The following is a 14,672-nucleotide window of genomic DNA, read 5'->3' on the forward strand; positions in this document are numbered from 1 at the left end:
ATTGGTTCTTTCGGCCTTGATTGCTCCTTTGTGTTTTGTAATAAGGAGAATTAATTTAGGAATTAAAGTGTGATTAATTATTCACATGTGTGTGTTAAATAGCCACGTGTTGGCTTGAAGGACAGGCTTGAAAAAAAAAAAGAAAGAGAATTATGATGTTTATGAGTGATGAGCCCTTCTTTCTTCTCTTATCATGTTGAAAGAAAGATTAAATAGTACTTAATGTTAAATTAGAATGATTTAGGTTTCAAGGTCTTCTGGCATGCCTGCATTAAAGGTTTTTTTTTTTTAGATGAAAGACAAGCATTAAAGTTAAGATAGGCTAAAACCAGAAGCCCAACCAACCAGGGCCGTAGTAGAACTAAGTCCAACTAAAAAGAGCTCAGATTTGTCCCAGTCTCCAGTGCATCGAAGAGCAATGCTAATTAACCAGGTAAATTCACCCTAAGTTTAAGAATTTTTTTTTTTTTGTGTGAAAGGTGTTTGGTGGGACCAAGATCCTCTCTGGTGTGAGAGAGAGCTTAGCACGGATTCAATAATTGAAAACACCATAGGCACACACCCTCAAGTGGCTCCTAGCCGTTGAATGTGGTTGGACTCTCTCCTGGGCTAGAGAGGATCAAGAACTTGTTTGATGAGGGTTTGCCTAGTAAGACAAGGTTTGCTAACTCAAATCCTCTCTAGTTGAGTTAAGCACCTAACGCATATGTTCAATGAGTGAAAATATGTAGGCATGCACCCCAGCACATGGACACGCATCCTAAGGAACTCTTAATTATTGCATATGCACTACGCACCCAACACGACTAGAGAGGATCTGATTCTTGCTAAATGGGGGGTTAAGTAACTATATTTTTGTATTTTGTAACAAACAACCTGAATCTCTATATTCTTTCCATGTGAATACTTTAAAAAACATTGTGCTGCAGGGGCCTGGGGACTAAGAACTGAACACTTAGTTTGTGATTCCATAGTTAAGTTTGTGATTCCATAGTTAATCTATGTTTGTTTGTATTTCAATACTATGTTCAAGATACAATTAAGTTGTTATAATTTCTATTTGTTTGTATTTAAGGTTGTGGACAATTGGGTTGTGGGAATGGGTAGCTAGCTATATATCTAGATCAGCGAGCTAGGGAAAACAAATGGGGACAGGGTTGAGTTTGGTGGTTGGTTGTTTGTGTCTTTTATCTCCAATTGCTGACCCCATTGAACCAGTACCACTGATGATTAGAGAGCAGCAAATACAGTTTTAAGTTTAAGGTGTGTTTCCAAACAGGCCCTTGCCACTGGCCCACGGTTCAAGCCAAGCTCTCTATGCAATTGTATGCATTGTAAATGGACCAAATCTCTTGGAGCTTGGCTAGAGAGAGAAAGAGAGAGAAGGGGGACCAACAATGAAGACCACCACCATCATAATTTCTTCAAGTCTTGGAGTAGGGGTGACGCTTTCTCTTCAATGGAGAGGGACACAGCCTGGGTTCTCCTCCTTACTCTAATAATAACTGATTGGAATCATGGTTTAAAGTATGGGTATTGGATCTCTCATATTCGTATCGATATCATATGTCATCGATATTGATGCTAAGTCAATGATACGGTACAGACTAAGGGTAAAATAATCCAAAATCCGATTTTTTGGAAAAATCAAAGGCAAACCTGTCTGATACGGGCTGATTCATGCTGATCTATATTGATATTGCACTGATTTTGAAGGTGATTGATACCCAATCTGATATTGTGGACTAAAATCATGAAACCCATGGGTATAAACCTTAAATCTATTTATAAGAGTTATGCTTCCCTTTTCATTATGTTGTGTTAAGTTTGTCTCGAATTCTTGACCCGTTTTGAAGATTGACCCAATCCAACATATTTTGGTGGTGACCCGAATGGAAAATTTTCTGAGATCTGTGATGGAAGCAGAGGGTATGGTTCGACCGGATCGATCGTGACCCAATGGGTCGACCCACGATTTTGGATTATATATAATGTACTATTGCTTGTTGAGAAAGTCATTGTATTCTAGGGTTTTCACGCAGCTAGGGTTTCAGGGCGAGTTTTTCCTCGCCGCTGCTAGGGTGTAATCTCTCTTCTGCATAGTGAATCATCTTCTTCTTTGCCCGAGGATGTAGTACACCACCCTAGTGTGTGAACCTGGTTAAATCTCTGTGTCGTACGGATCTATTGTCTCTTTATTATTCATGTTTTTTGGTGTTTGATCTAACATGTTGAAACTTAAGGAACTCAGCAGGTTAGCATATCATCAAACTTTGGGGCCAACTAACTACATTTCACCTTGATTTACCCTCCAGAGTATATTTAGTCATTTTATTTGGACGGATTTCTAATGTCAAAGATGTGGGAAAAATGAAATGATATGTCTACACTTATATAGTCGATGGCAATTGTTCCTACACTTATATATTGCCTTACAAGGTTATGCCCAAGGTATAACTATAACTATAACTATATATATATATATATATCTACTATTTTCATTATATCACCTGCCTTTTTTGCCTTAACAGTAGCAGTTTGACTGTCACAGTTTTTTGATATTGTAGGCACCGATTTAAGGCAATGGAACATTCGATATCAAATTTCTTAGCCATTCGTCTTCGGTACTAGATTCTAAATTATAAGTTCTTCCATGGTAAAACTTGTATCACTAGTTTGTTTAATTGATTCCCATGAAAATGATCAATCATCTAATATACATAACCACTAGTTCCTAATGGTTTGTTTGATTACTTCCCTATGCAAGTCGAGTGGTTAGTCCATTGCCAAGTTCTCCAAGTCAAAGGGTGGTGTTGACCAATTATGTACTCCAACAATCCCACAATACCTGCGACCTTGATTATGATACTAATTATTGATCTCTAGAATGCACTAAAAACTATAATTACTAATGAGTATCCGGTTAGTCTACGGCCAGTTACGTTCTCTCAAGTTAAAGGGTGGTGATGTAAAACATGGAGTAACCATACTTTTTAAGTATGATTTCTACCTTATAAGCTTCAAATAGTATGATCATATTTTTTTTTAGATAGTTAAGCCCTGAGGAGATTTGAACTCATGAACTCTTAATTTTTTTTTTTTGTGTTTGTTTTGCCAACTAAACAACCCCCTCAAAGGTATGTGATCGTATTTTAGTTTTTGATGATCTTGTTTTCTAGAATCACATTAGTTTCTCCTATATGTTTCTTGTATCAAAATTCAACACTATAAACTCTTAGTTCATTTCACTATCTTATAAGTAGTACCCATTATCAATTTATCATCTATATATAACACAATAAACACATATTAGTTATTGGGAGGCATGTTGGAAAGAATTCTTGGTTGATGTGTAAGGTGTGATGAAACCTTTTCCCATTACCACAAATTTGATGTTCTTCAAATTGGGAACTATTGTCAACCCATCTTTTCAGTAATTTTTTGTGTCAAAATTATTATTGGTTGGGTATCTAGGACATTGGATGTATCTGAATACATCCTAGATGATCTCCACTTAATACCTATAGTTTTAGGTTAGATCCAAAATATATTTTGTGGGTTTTCCATTTTATTTAATTTTGTGTATCTCTTCAAGACCCAATAATTAGTTGGAGTGAATCTTGATTTTTGAAGTTTGAGAATATTAATTGGAAGGGTTATACATGATTAGTTTACTTGTGGCAAGGTCAAAGCAGTTCTTAATCCTTATCTCCTTATTAGTTGGAGACAACAAAAACCTAACCAAAGAAACAAAGTGTAGAGGGAAGACCCAAAAGAAAAATGAAAATTTGATGGGAATGAGGTAGAACAAATGGCTGTAATTTATGAGGTACCTGTGACTGGTAACATGAAATGTTCCCTTCTCCACTGTTAGGACATGTAGTAAAAGCTTTCACCCACCCACTCACTCACTCACAGACACATCCACCCACTCACTCGCAGACAAAGATGGCTGGTGCTCTCTCCCTTTACATATTCTTCTAGAGAGAGAGAGAGAGAGAGAGAGAGGATGTGAAAACAATTTCCATAATAATGAATGCAAGGAGGGGGCGTGCAACCCTTTGTCCCTGTTGTTATTGGGTTGCAGCTATCTTCCATCTTCAATTCTCCTTTTATCTTCTCCATTGTTCTGTTAAGTTGAGTACTTGAGCTGGTGACTACTAAAACAAATGGCAAAGATGGAAAGATAATTTGAGCCACACTACAAGTTGAACATCTGCTAGTTTTGTATGACTTGAATTAGGATCAAGAAAAATAAATGGAACTTACGTCTTATAGCAAGATTCCCAAGTTTATTGAATAAAATTTTTAAAATAATCATAGATTTTAGAAAATTTTGCTTCTTTCCATTTTCAATTTCTAAGATTCTAGTCAATTCTAACCTAATTTCAATGAAATCAATGGATGCCAATCCCATATCTTATTCAATTACTCAAGCCTTGATAACATCTCCTAAGATTTGTCTCTCTTTCCTTGGAACTACAACATGAATTTGGTATATTTTGAAACGGATTATACATTACAAAGTCATATGAATTAGTGTTTGTTTTTCATCTCTGTTGTTCTGTTTTGAGTTATATTTATACAGTAGGAGAGAGTTTTCCACGAAATAAGTTTGGGGGGAGATATGGTGATACGGAGAAAGGTATCATTCACATGAATCCATGTGGTTGAAAAAAAGAAAAAGAAAACATATGACAAGAAAATAGTCAAAGAAATTCTTTTGAAGTTTCAAGGACAATATGAAAGGAACCTAACATAGTCTGTAAGGTCACTTTAAGTGAGTGGAGCAAAGGAAACTTAAAAACGTGAGCACTCAAATATATACGGCCGACTTGAAGAAATGAGCTCAGGCCTTACACGAGAAGTTGCCAAAGCTTCAGAGTCTAAGTTCCAAACCTTTCCATCCACTGCCCTTGTGTGTGGTATTGCTAAAGCTTTGCATACATGAACCCATATGGTTAGAGAAAAAATGAAAAAATAAAAAAAGTTCCCATGTGAGGATAATAGTACACTGACATTGTGGGGAAATTTTTTTCATATATAATATATATATATATATATATATTAACATTAGGTGGAGAGGGGTTTTTTTTTTTTTTTTTTCACCAATGCTGTTTGATGCATAAAGAAAATCATAAATGGTGTTCCCGACTTTTAGTACTCCCATGGAACAATATAATATCATGAGTAGCACTCACTCCCTTGCCTGATCATTCTGCTCTGCATGTATATGTACTGTAAGTTTGAAACCAAAAGGAGGCAAAAACAATGGTGTCATTATTTTTTTTTTTAGTAAAAAAGTTTTATAATAATAAATTAAAAGTGTCTGCTGCAAGGAAAAGCCCTTTATTCTTTTCATAATCACTCAGATTGATTGGTTATTTTTTCAACCTATTTAATCTGCTTTAAATTACAAAGAGGTCAAGGATATTATTGTCATTTCAGAGATGGGAGAGAGAATGCTATCTCCTCGGGCAGATATATGTCAACAAGAGCAACTAATAGGAGGGCACGTGCAATCATCTTTGGTATGGGGCAGCACGGTCTTTAGACCCTCAGTGTGTCTCAACGCAGGTACACACGAAGAGGTTGCATTCTTTCTTCCTTCAGAAATGTATAGTATCTATTTAATATGCTTTAAATTATAAGGAAACCGAGAGAAAATTTTTATTTCAAAAATATATACAACTAAATTCAGCTTATGATTTTTCCCCAACTAAATGAGGTTGGCTATGTACATCCTATTATGCCACTTTAATCAGTTTAGAGGGTTTTTCTCCCATCTCTCAAGCTAACATTTCTTGTAGTGACATTTGAGAGCTCTGGCACCCTCATTTCAAGTAAAAGATGTAAATGAATAGTCGAAATATATATTTGATTCATGTTCATATGCATTTAGGGGAATCCATATTTGAAAAATAAGTTTCTAGAAACTATCTGAATCCGTTTAAAAGGTGATTGGATATGGATATAGATATTTCAATTTCAGATTGTATATTATCTAATTCATTTAGGACTGGTTATAAAAATATGCTTAAATAATAATTTTATGAATAATGTTTAATAATACTAAAACACCCTTATCAATTTAGGTATATTACAAGAAAATTATATGAAAAGAAATATTCATGAGGATATTTATGTAATTTCATATGACACTTTAACACCAACACTAGTGGGTTAGTGGATTCATCCCTTCACCTTTTTGTCTTCTCCAATTCTCAATCTCTCAACGCAGACAATGACGCCAACATCGCTCTCTCTAGACTAGGGTGTCAAGCGATCCGGCCGGGCCGGTCTCGGATGGGCCTAAGTAATATTTATGTTGATTTAATATCCTCTCACTATCATTATCTGTTTGGTGGATAATTTCTTTTACCAAAAAAGGAAAAAGAAAGGGTGGCTATTAATTTCGTAATGGGCAGTTTGGAACTATCAATTTGGACCAAATAGAAGTTAAGGCCCAACACAAAAACTATGGTGGAGGTTATTTCCACTCCTACTGTTGCTAGTTTTGGCAAGATTCTATGGAAATTCTTTTCAAAGATATGGAATCTTGCTTAGGAGTGGAAATACTCATTCCATTCCCTTTAGATTATGACCTCGGAGTGCCAACTTTACTATTAGTTCATCAATGTGGCCCTGGCCCCTATCTAGTTCCAATCTTTCCCCTATTACAAATGCATGAAAAGGGGGGGGGGGGGAGGAGAGAGAGAGAGAGAGAGAGAGAGAGAGAGAGAGAGATCAATGCAGATATTGGTGAGAGGCCCAAGATCAGTTTGGGCCCTATTTTACCACTTATGGGCGTTTATTATACTGAAGCTCTGACGATTAGCCCAAACTTAAATAATTGGGTTCAATGTTTTAACTTCATCTCACAAGTGAATCTCTTCCCATGCACCCCAGGGAAAAAGGACCATAGTTAATTACAATAGTGTTTGTTTCTAATCTTCTCCATTTTACACTTTCTTCAAGCGATCCAAAGGCACAATCCAGGTTGCAACATTAAGCATGTTCTGGTTTTGTGTTTGTGTTGTGATATATATGTGAGTTTTCTCCACAAGGATTGATGAATTTTGCAAGTTCTTTATGGGTCACGAGTTTTGAAACAACTTAACACTGTTGAACACAGACTATCACTGAGAGGGGGGATGAATTAGTGATTGTAGGGTCCTATCAAATTCTTCCCGAGGATGAGACTATCAATGCTTTCTAGCACTGAGCCAGCTTCCACACGATGAGAACAGTCCATAACATCCATACCACGAACCACAACACAAGAAAAACACAGGGAAAATCAAAACACAAGGTACAACAAGAATATATGTGATTCGATAATATGGCTACATCCATGGTGCAAATGGTTGATTGGAGTACAACCCAAATACAGTCCAGGTATATACACAATATAATGATTAGCAGAACCCACAACAAGGAGCACCAACCCCCAATTTATGTGGCACTTACCAACCTAAACTGGTAGTGTCAGAGAATGTATGGTATAACAACCTGATGCGCAAAAATTGACCGGATGATCTTCCCTGCAGTTCCTGGTGCTTTTTCCGACCTGCACAGAAGAGATGACAGGGGAGAGTCGGGTTGACCTGACGGGGGACTCTCCGATGCCTAAGTCAGATCTTTCCAGTAAAATGAGTGAGTGATCCATCCCCTATGATGGAGGCTTACCTTGGTATTTATAGGCTGTTGATGGAGAGAGACGGAGGGGCATTTGTGGAGAGTCCAGTTAGGTGTAGAGTCCTTGAGGGGATTGGTACTGTGATTCTGAGAATATTCCGGGTTCCAGAGTATATTATGAGAATATTCTCCATTGATCTCGGAGGTGCAAGTCGTGAGAGGGGTGGACGCCTCTGATGACGTGTAGTGGATAGAGTCCTACCCCCATGATCAGGGATCACGTCCCTTGAATGTAGGAGTGGATGTGTGCACGTTTCCAAGTGCATTACTTGATTGGAGTCGAGGTGACAGGTTGGTCGAACCGAGGTGATTGGTAGCACGGCCTGATGGAGGGCCGAGGTAGTGGATCAGTCATGTTTAGGTTTACATACACGCTTCAACCGTGCTAAGGAATGGGCCATATTTTGCCTCATCACAACCTGTTGCAGAAAAATTTGATCGGACTATCTCTCCTGCAGTTCCTGGTGCTTTGGCTGACCTGCACAGAAGAGATGACAAGGAGAGCCGGGCTGACCCGACGGGGGACTCTCCGATGCCTAAGTTAGACCTTTCCACAATAGATGCTCAAGAGAGCTTTACGGTATGAGAAGTGAGTAATCGATCCCTTGTGATGGAGGCTTACCTTGGTATTTATAGGCTGCTCATGGAGGGCAAGTGGGAGACGATTGTGAAGAGTCCTACTTAGGCGTGGAGTCCTCAAGGAGAGTGGCTCTGTGATTCCAGGAATATTCCCCTCTTAACTAGGGGAGATCAACCGTGTGACGTCATGATGACGTGTAGTGGATAGACTCCTGACCTCCGGAATAGACGACGTTCCTTGAATGTAGGGGTGGACGGAAACACGTTTCTGGAATCGTTGTTGTTGATGTCGGGCCGAGGTGGAAGCTCGGCCAGATGAGGCCGAGGTAACAGCACGGCCTGTTGGACGCCGAGGCAATAGCACGGCATGATTGGGGCCGAGGGGTAGCACGGCCTGACTGGTGCCGAGGAGGAGCATGGCATGATTGAGGCCGAGGCAATAGCACGGCCTGATTGGTGCCGAGGTGGAGCACGGCCTGACTGGTGCCGAGGTGGCAGTACGGCCTAATGGATGCCGAGGCATTAGCATAGCATGTTGGAGGCCGACGGGGAGCACGGCCTGATGGAGACCGAGGTGACAATACGGCCTAATGGACGCCGAGGCAATAGCACGGCATGATTGAGGCCAAGGTGGAGCACGGCCTGACTGGTGCCGAGGTGACAGCACTGCCTAATGGATGCCGAGGCAGTAGCACGGCATGTTGGAGGCCGAGGCAGTAGCACGGCCTGATGGAGGCCGACGAGGAGCACAACCTGACTGGTGCCGAGGTGGAGCACGACACGATTGAGGCCGAGGTGGTAGTACGGCCTAATGGATGCCGAGGACTAGCACAACATGTTGGAGGCCGAGGAATTAGCACGGCCTGATGGAGGCCGACGTGGAGCACGGCCTGTTGGATGCCGAGGAAATAGCACGGCATGATTGAGGCCGAGGTGGGGCACGGCCTGATTGTGCCAAGGTAGGTACATGCTTTAGCCGTGCTGAGGAAAGTGACATATTTTGCCTCATCACAACCTATTGCCATAAAGGTTTAATTCAATTCGCCTTGCCCAATTTCTAGGCCTTCGACTGGTCTTGGTGTCTTGATTGAGGCCAAAAGAATGAACCCTGAGTGATCTATGTCATCTCTGCCCAAGCAAATTCCTGTAATACAACTAAGGTGTCAATTTAGGATTGATTATTGGAAACGGTCTCAGAATCGATCCATTAAAACATAGAACTGATTTTGAAAATTAATTTTGGAATTAATTATTAAATGGGAAGTGACAATTCTGAGACGAGTATACCAATGATTCTATTATGGAAGAAAGACCAATAAAGAACCAACTGGAACAAATACATCTAGGGCTTGCTAAAGATACATATTTAATCATAATTGATACTTATATTGTAATTATAAGAAAGAATAAAGGTTTATATATGATTATGCTTAATTAGAATATATATTTAATTATTTTTTTTCTTGGAAATTTATCTATATACTTGAAAATTTTGACTTTCTAAATGTTTGGCTCCAAACCAATAAGGAACCAGAATCATACCGTACCATTATTAAATGGGATTGGATTCTAATTTTGAAACCGATTAAATAGGACATTCTAGGATTGACCCCATGGGAGCAAACCCAATTAAGAACCATCCCAATTACCCAAATCAACCATCTCGAATGACACCCTTAAGTACAAAATCTGCATTAGCATATTAAATGGAGATCGTGACGGTGAGTTGTTGTGCTAGTTTCCCCAAAGATTAGTCAAGATGCGCGTAAACTGGTCCAAATACCTTAGTTAACGAAAAAAAAGAGGATAACTGACCAAGCAGTATATTACTTTAGGGTTTTGGGTTGTTTTTAGTTAATGCTTCATGCAAAAAGCCTATAAGTTATAAAGACTTGACAAAGAAAGTAAGACAAGAGGAAGCTAGACTAATAAGAAGGAGCAGCTGCAAGTAGCTAGCACTTTGGGTTATTGGTTGTCGAATCTAAGAAGGAAAAAGAAGAGAGACAAAGAAAGGAATTTGAAGCCCACGAACCCATGTTGCAATATTCCCATTCCCACTATACGATATTTAGATATTATATAACATTCTCTCCTGCAACTTCTTTAAGCGACCAAATCAGAGCCTCTTCAAACCCCTCTTCCCAACAAATACAAAACAAAACAATCCAATTTAAAAGGAGCATCCGAAATCTCCCATAAAGCAAAAGAAATGAATATCAACTTTTTAGGCTTATATGAAACAATCTCTCTCTCTCTCTCTCCCTTATATTGCATGTTGAAAGAGACCCTTACCCTTACCCTTACCCTTACCCTTACCCTTCCCACCCTCACATTCCATTCTATAATTCTATTCATTCAATCCCCATATCCGGCCCTTTTTGAGTTTCTTCATTTGAGTATAAATTTATTCTACCTCAAGTTGAGACATTAAAAGATTATTCGAATTATATATTCAAATCAAAACTTGGAAGCATCTATAACAATAACAACTTAACCTTTTTCCAATTAAATGGGGTGGTTACATAGATCAATGTAAGGGGGGAAAAAATGAACATTGCACCAACAATTAGCCGGTAACATACATCTTTACTCTCCAAAAAGTTTAACAAATTAGTTGATAATAACTCTATCTATGGCTTGTCGTTATAATGCTTCTTTGTTTCTAGGTAGTGGTAAGCTGCAGAGTCTGGATCACCTGCCCACATGCTCACGTGTACACCCCAACTCCCACCCTCCATCTACCCTTGCAGTAGTGCAGCACCTATCTCTTTCGAAATTGTGTCAATGGTTGATTGTCAACAATCATACCCAACCTCTTCAACAATGGGCCCATTTTAACATCACCCTCTATTTTTCTTAAAAAAATTAATAACAAAACAAGTAGATTTGGATGACAAATAGGTATAAAACAAAGTCAAACATACTTATTTTGTAATTAATTTTTTTTATTTCATATATCTGAGGTATTTTCTATAAATATTAAAAAAAATATATATATTACAATCTATAATAAATATGTTGGTAAAAAAGAAGGTTAATTACATAGTTTCAACAATAAGTTTTATACAATCCTAAGTCCATTGAAACTATCGAGTTATCAGATTTAATTGTCTTGCGCAAAACATGTTAAAAATGACTGTAAGACATCCTACCCAACAAATGCCAAATGACACCTACTAGATGTTGCGTTACCAAGTCCTTTGCATTTTTTGTTCTAAAATGTTGATAGATAACCATTTTTTTTTAATGGGTAATTTGTATGGGTAATATAGAAAGTATAGATTTTTCAATTAGAAAAAGATGCTATGAATGAGTTAAGTAATCCAATCGCAGGAGAAAAGATAGTACGGGGCAATTGAAATTTTCATTTTTAGGAAAAATTCTACTCCACACATAAGACTAAATATCTATAAAAGGTTAAAGGGTGCCATAACTAATAAGTACATGTGTAAGACTATCTTTTTTTCATGATGAATATCATTTTATTACAAAGAAGCAAAAAAGAAAAAAAAAAAAAAAAATCGAGAGCGGGAGGAAAAATATACAACAGGCATCTATCTAGTCAGGCACCTCTAAGACAAACCCTAGAGAACCCAGCCAGCAACCTTAACACGAAAACAAAGAAGATGGCCCATAAAAATAGGCAACAAGACAAATAAAAGGATTACTTGCCAACAATCCAAGGGCACAGAAAAGAAGGAATTCAAAGGGATCGAGGGCCAAAACTGATCTATCAGACCCAACTCCAATAATTTCCAATGTAAGTGTGAGAAGTTGGTCACACCCATTTCCATATCCTCTATTTCTTTGTCTCCTTTATTCCCTTTGAGAAACTACGATGAAGTTGTCTCTCCCTCTCTCCCACCACCCCATATTGATCTTTTCTTTCACACACGTCCCATATTAGAAAAGTTCACATCCACGTCCACTCTCTCTCTCTCTCTCTCTCTCTCTCTCTCATCTTCGAAACAAATTGAAATGGGTTTAGCTAGCCTCTTGTTACTGCTAAAAAAAGCTCGTATATATAAAGGAATAAAGCACCAAAGAGCCTCTCTTTCCGTGCTAACACAAAGCAAGATCACGTGACTTAAAATGTGAACTCTGTTGGTTGTTGCTGCTACAATTATTATATTACCATTTTAAAGAAAGAGAGAGAGAGAGAGAGAGAGAGAGAGAGAGAGAGGGTCCCGACTCTGAAACTAAAATCCTAAGTTCTTAAGCCAGTCGTTTGAAAATCCAAAACGCCCTTTAGAGGCATGAACTGAGATAAAGGTGCCCATTTGAACCAGTGAACCCACCAATCAGAATGTGCAAAATAGTGCCAAATTAAAGGCTGTCACAAGTTGTCATATTCTATTCCTATATGTATGAAAAGATGTGTTGAAAGTGATGAACCAATGAGATTAACAACTGCAAATCAAACAAGTTTCACTTACCAAAAACAGGAAATAAAACAAACCCAATTCGTATTTTTCATAATTCCCATAGACATTTAACCTTCTATTATATGTAATTATGTATCATTTGGTAAGTGAAAATCACAAACAACTAGCAAGCTTTGCATAAACCCTTCAGTTGTTGTGTTTGGATACAAGAGAAGAATTATATAAAAGATTGAAATAATAATAATAATTAAGAATAGTTTAAAGATCTTCTAGTAATCATGATGGTGATGATTTTCATGCATGATTTGTTCTTTAGGACTTGGGTTCTCCTTCTATTGTTATCAAGAGCAGCCTTCCTTTTTTGCCTTTCTTTCTTTGAGGAGGTTCCCTTTCTTCTTTCTTTACTTCTTTCCAACATGGTTTATTGTACAGTTAGTATAAACCAGCCAGCAGAACTTATCCAAACCCCTTGAAAAGAAATGAAGAGAGTAAATCCTTGAAGTGTTCTTGGCTTCTTCTTCTTAAAAAGGAATGACTGAAGGGGTTGAAGCACTGATGATAACAATCATGCTGTTGTCTATTAGGTTTTTTCTTGTTTATTTCTTGCTTCTACCCATGTTGATCCGGGTTGTCAGGGTCAGGCCAGAAGGAATATTTTAGCCATTCTGCCTCTTGTGGGTTTGGGATGGATGACTCCTGCAAGAATTATATTTTCATAAACATGAAAACATTAGGTTGTGTATTTACACACATATTATTGCATTGGGTCCTTCTAGGTGTCATTATACCTGGTGAAATATAAAATTTCACTATTTGCCACTTGACAGTACATGGATTAGTCTATTAGATAGAGGACCCCATATACATCTCAATGGCCAATTTTTTTTCCAAAATAAGTAAGGAAAGTTGCTTAATGATTTAGTAAAATTACAAAAATAATAGTAATAATAATAATAATTAAAAAAAAAAAAAAAACAAATGGAGATGAATATAAAATGCAAAACAACATCTTTTATAATTTTACCTATTTCCTTTGCTAATGTTGAGCTGAACTTATACCAATCAGATACTTACCCAATTCTCTATTGTATACTAGCCTATGTACTAGGGGTGTCAATTCGTGGCCTGACCTGACTAAACCGACCGAGACCGACCGTTTATAGACCGGCCTGGCCTGGACCGTTTATTAAATGTATCGGGCTTGAGCCCTGCCCGTTTATAAACGGTCGGTTTCGGTTTTGCTACTTGGACTATCGGGCGCCCGACCAAGACCGACCGAATAACGCCCGATCGAGACCGGCCTATTGTGCACCGACTTGGCCCGACCCTTTAATGATTGTAGAATACCTATTTTACCCCCCAAATTAAAGAATAAAAACTAAAAAGTAAAGCCATGTTCACATTTTAAATAATGGTTATATTTGGTATCATTTATTGATTTATTGTCATTTTTTTGGGCTTGCATGAGTGGGCCGAAATATAAGAGGACATTTTAAAGAGGGCCCGTTTAAAAACCGATTAAAGCCCGTTTAACATTAAACATGTCCGTAGCCCAGTTAAGGCCCGACTAAAGCCCGATTATAGCCCGAGGCCGACCGACCGAATATAAAGTGTATCATGTCCTCAATAACTAAGCCCGATTAGTTAAATAGGCGGACACGGTGTAGCCTTTGAAAGTGTTCAAGCCCGATTAAGTCCGACCAAAATCGGACTGGCCCGACCGGTTGACACCCCTACTATGTACTACCAAGTGGACAAATAATGAAGCGTTACACTTCACTAGGCATAGGGAGTGGGGACTGGAAAGGAAAATCTATTGCATTACAACATATCATAATGCTATAGTCAATGTCTATTACTTTTCTCTTCATAGTTTAACTTAATTAGCATGAGTTTTATTTTGAAGCATGTCATCCTCTTTTCCTTTTGCTTTTCTTCTTTAGTATTTATGAGGATTTATTAGTTGTTTTTTTTTTTTGTTTGTTTGTCTTTTTTTGTTTTTTTGTTTTT

At 38.0% G+C, this 14,672-nt stretch overlaps 1 protein-coding gene across 7 annotated transcripts in view; it reads right to left on the minus strand.

Annotated features, from left to right (window-relative positions):
• Positions 1-12,726: 12,726 nt before the first annotated feature.
• The window catches only part of LOC122088821 (NAC domain-containing protein 75-like), a 6,764-nt gene continuing 4,818 nt past the window's right edge, over positions 12,727-14,672 (minus strand). For all 7 annotated transcript variants that reach the window (XM_042658161.1, XM_042658152.1, XM_042658204.1 and 4 more), the window contains one exon: positions 12,727-13,358. In XM_042658161.1, the coding sequence (XP_042514095.1) occupies positions 13,272-13,358 (87 nt within the window). In that variant the 3' untranslated portion in view covers positions 12,727-13,271. The remainder of the gene's footprint in view (positions 13,359-14,672) is intronic.

The sequence above is a fragment of the Macadamia integrifolia genome, chromosome 2 (genome assembly GCF_013358625.1).
Source record: "Macadamia integrifolia cultivar HAES 741 chromosome 2, SCU_Mint_v3, whole genome shotgun sequence".
NCBI lineage: Eukaryota > Viridiplantae > Streptophyta > Magnoliopsida > Proteales > Proteaceae > Macadamia > Macadamia integrifolia.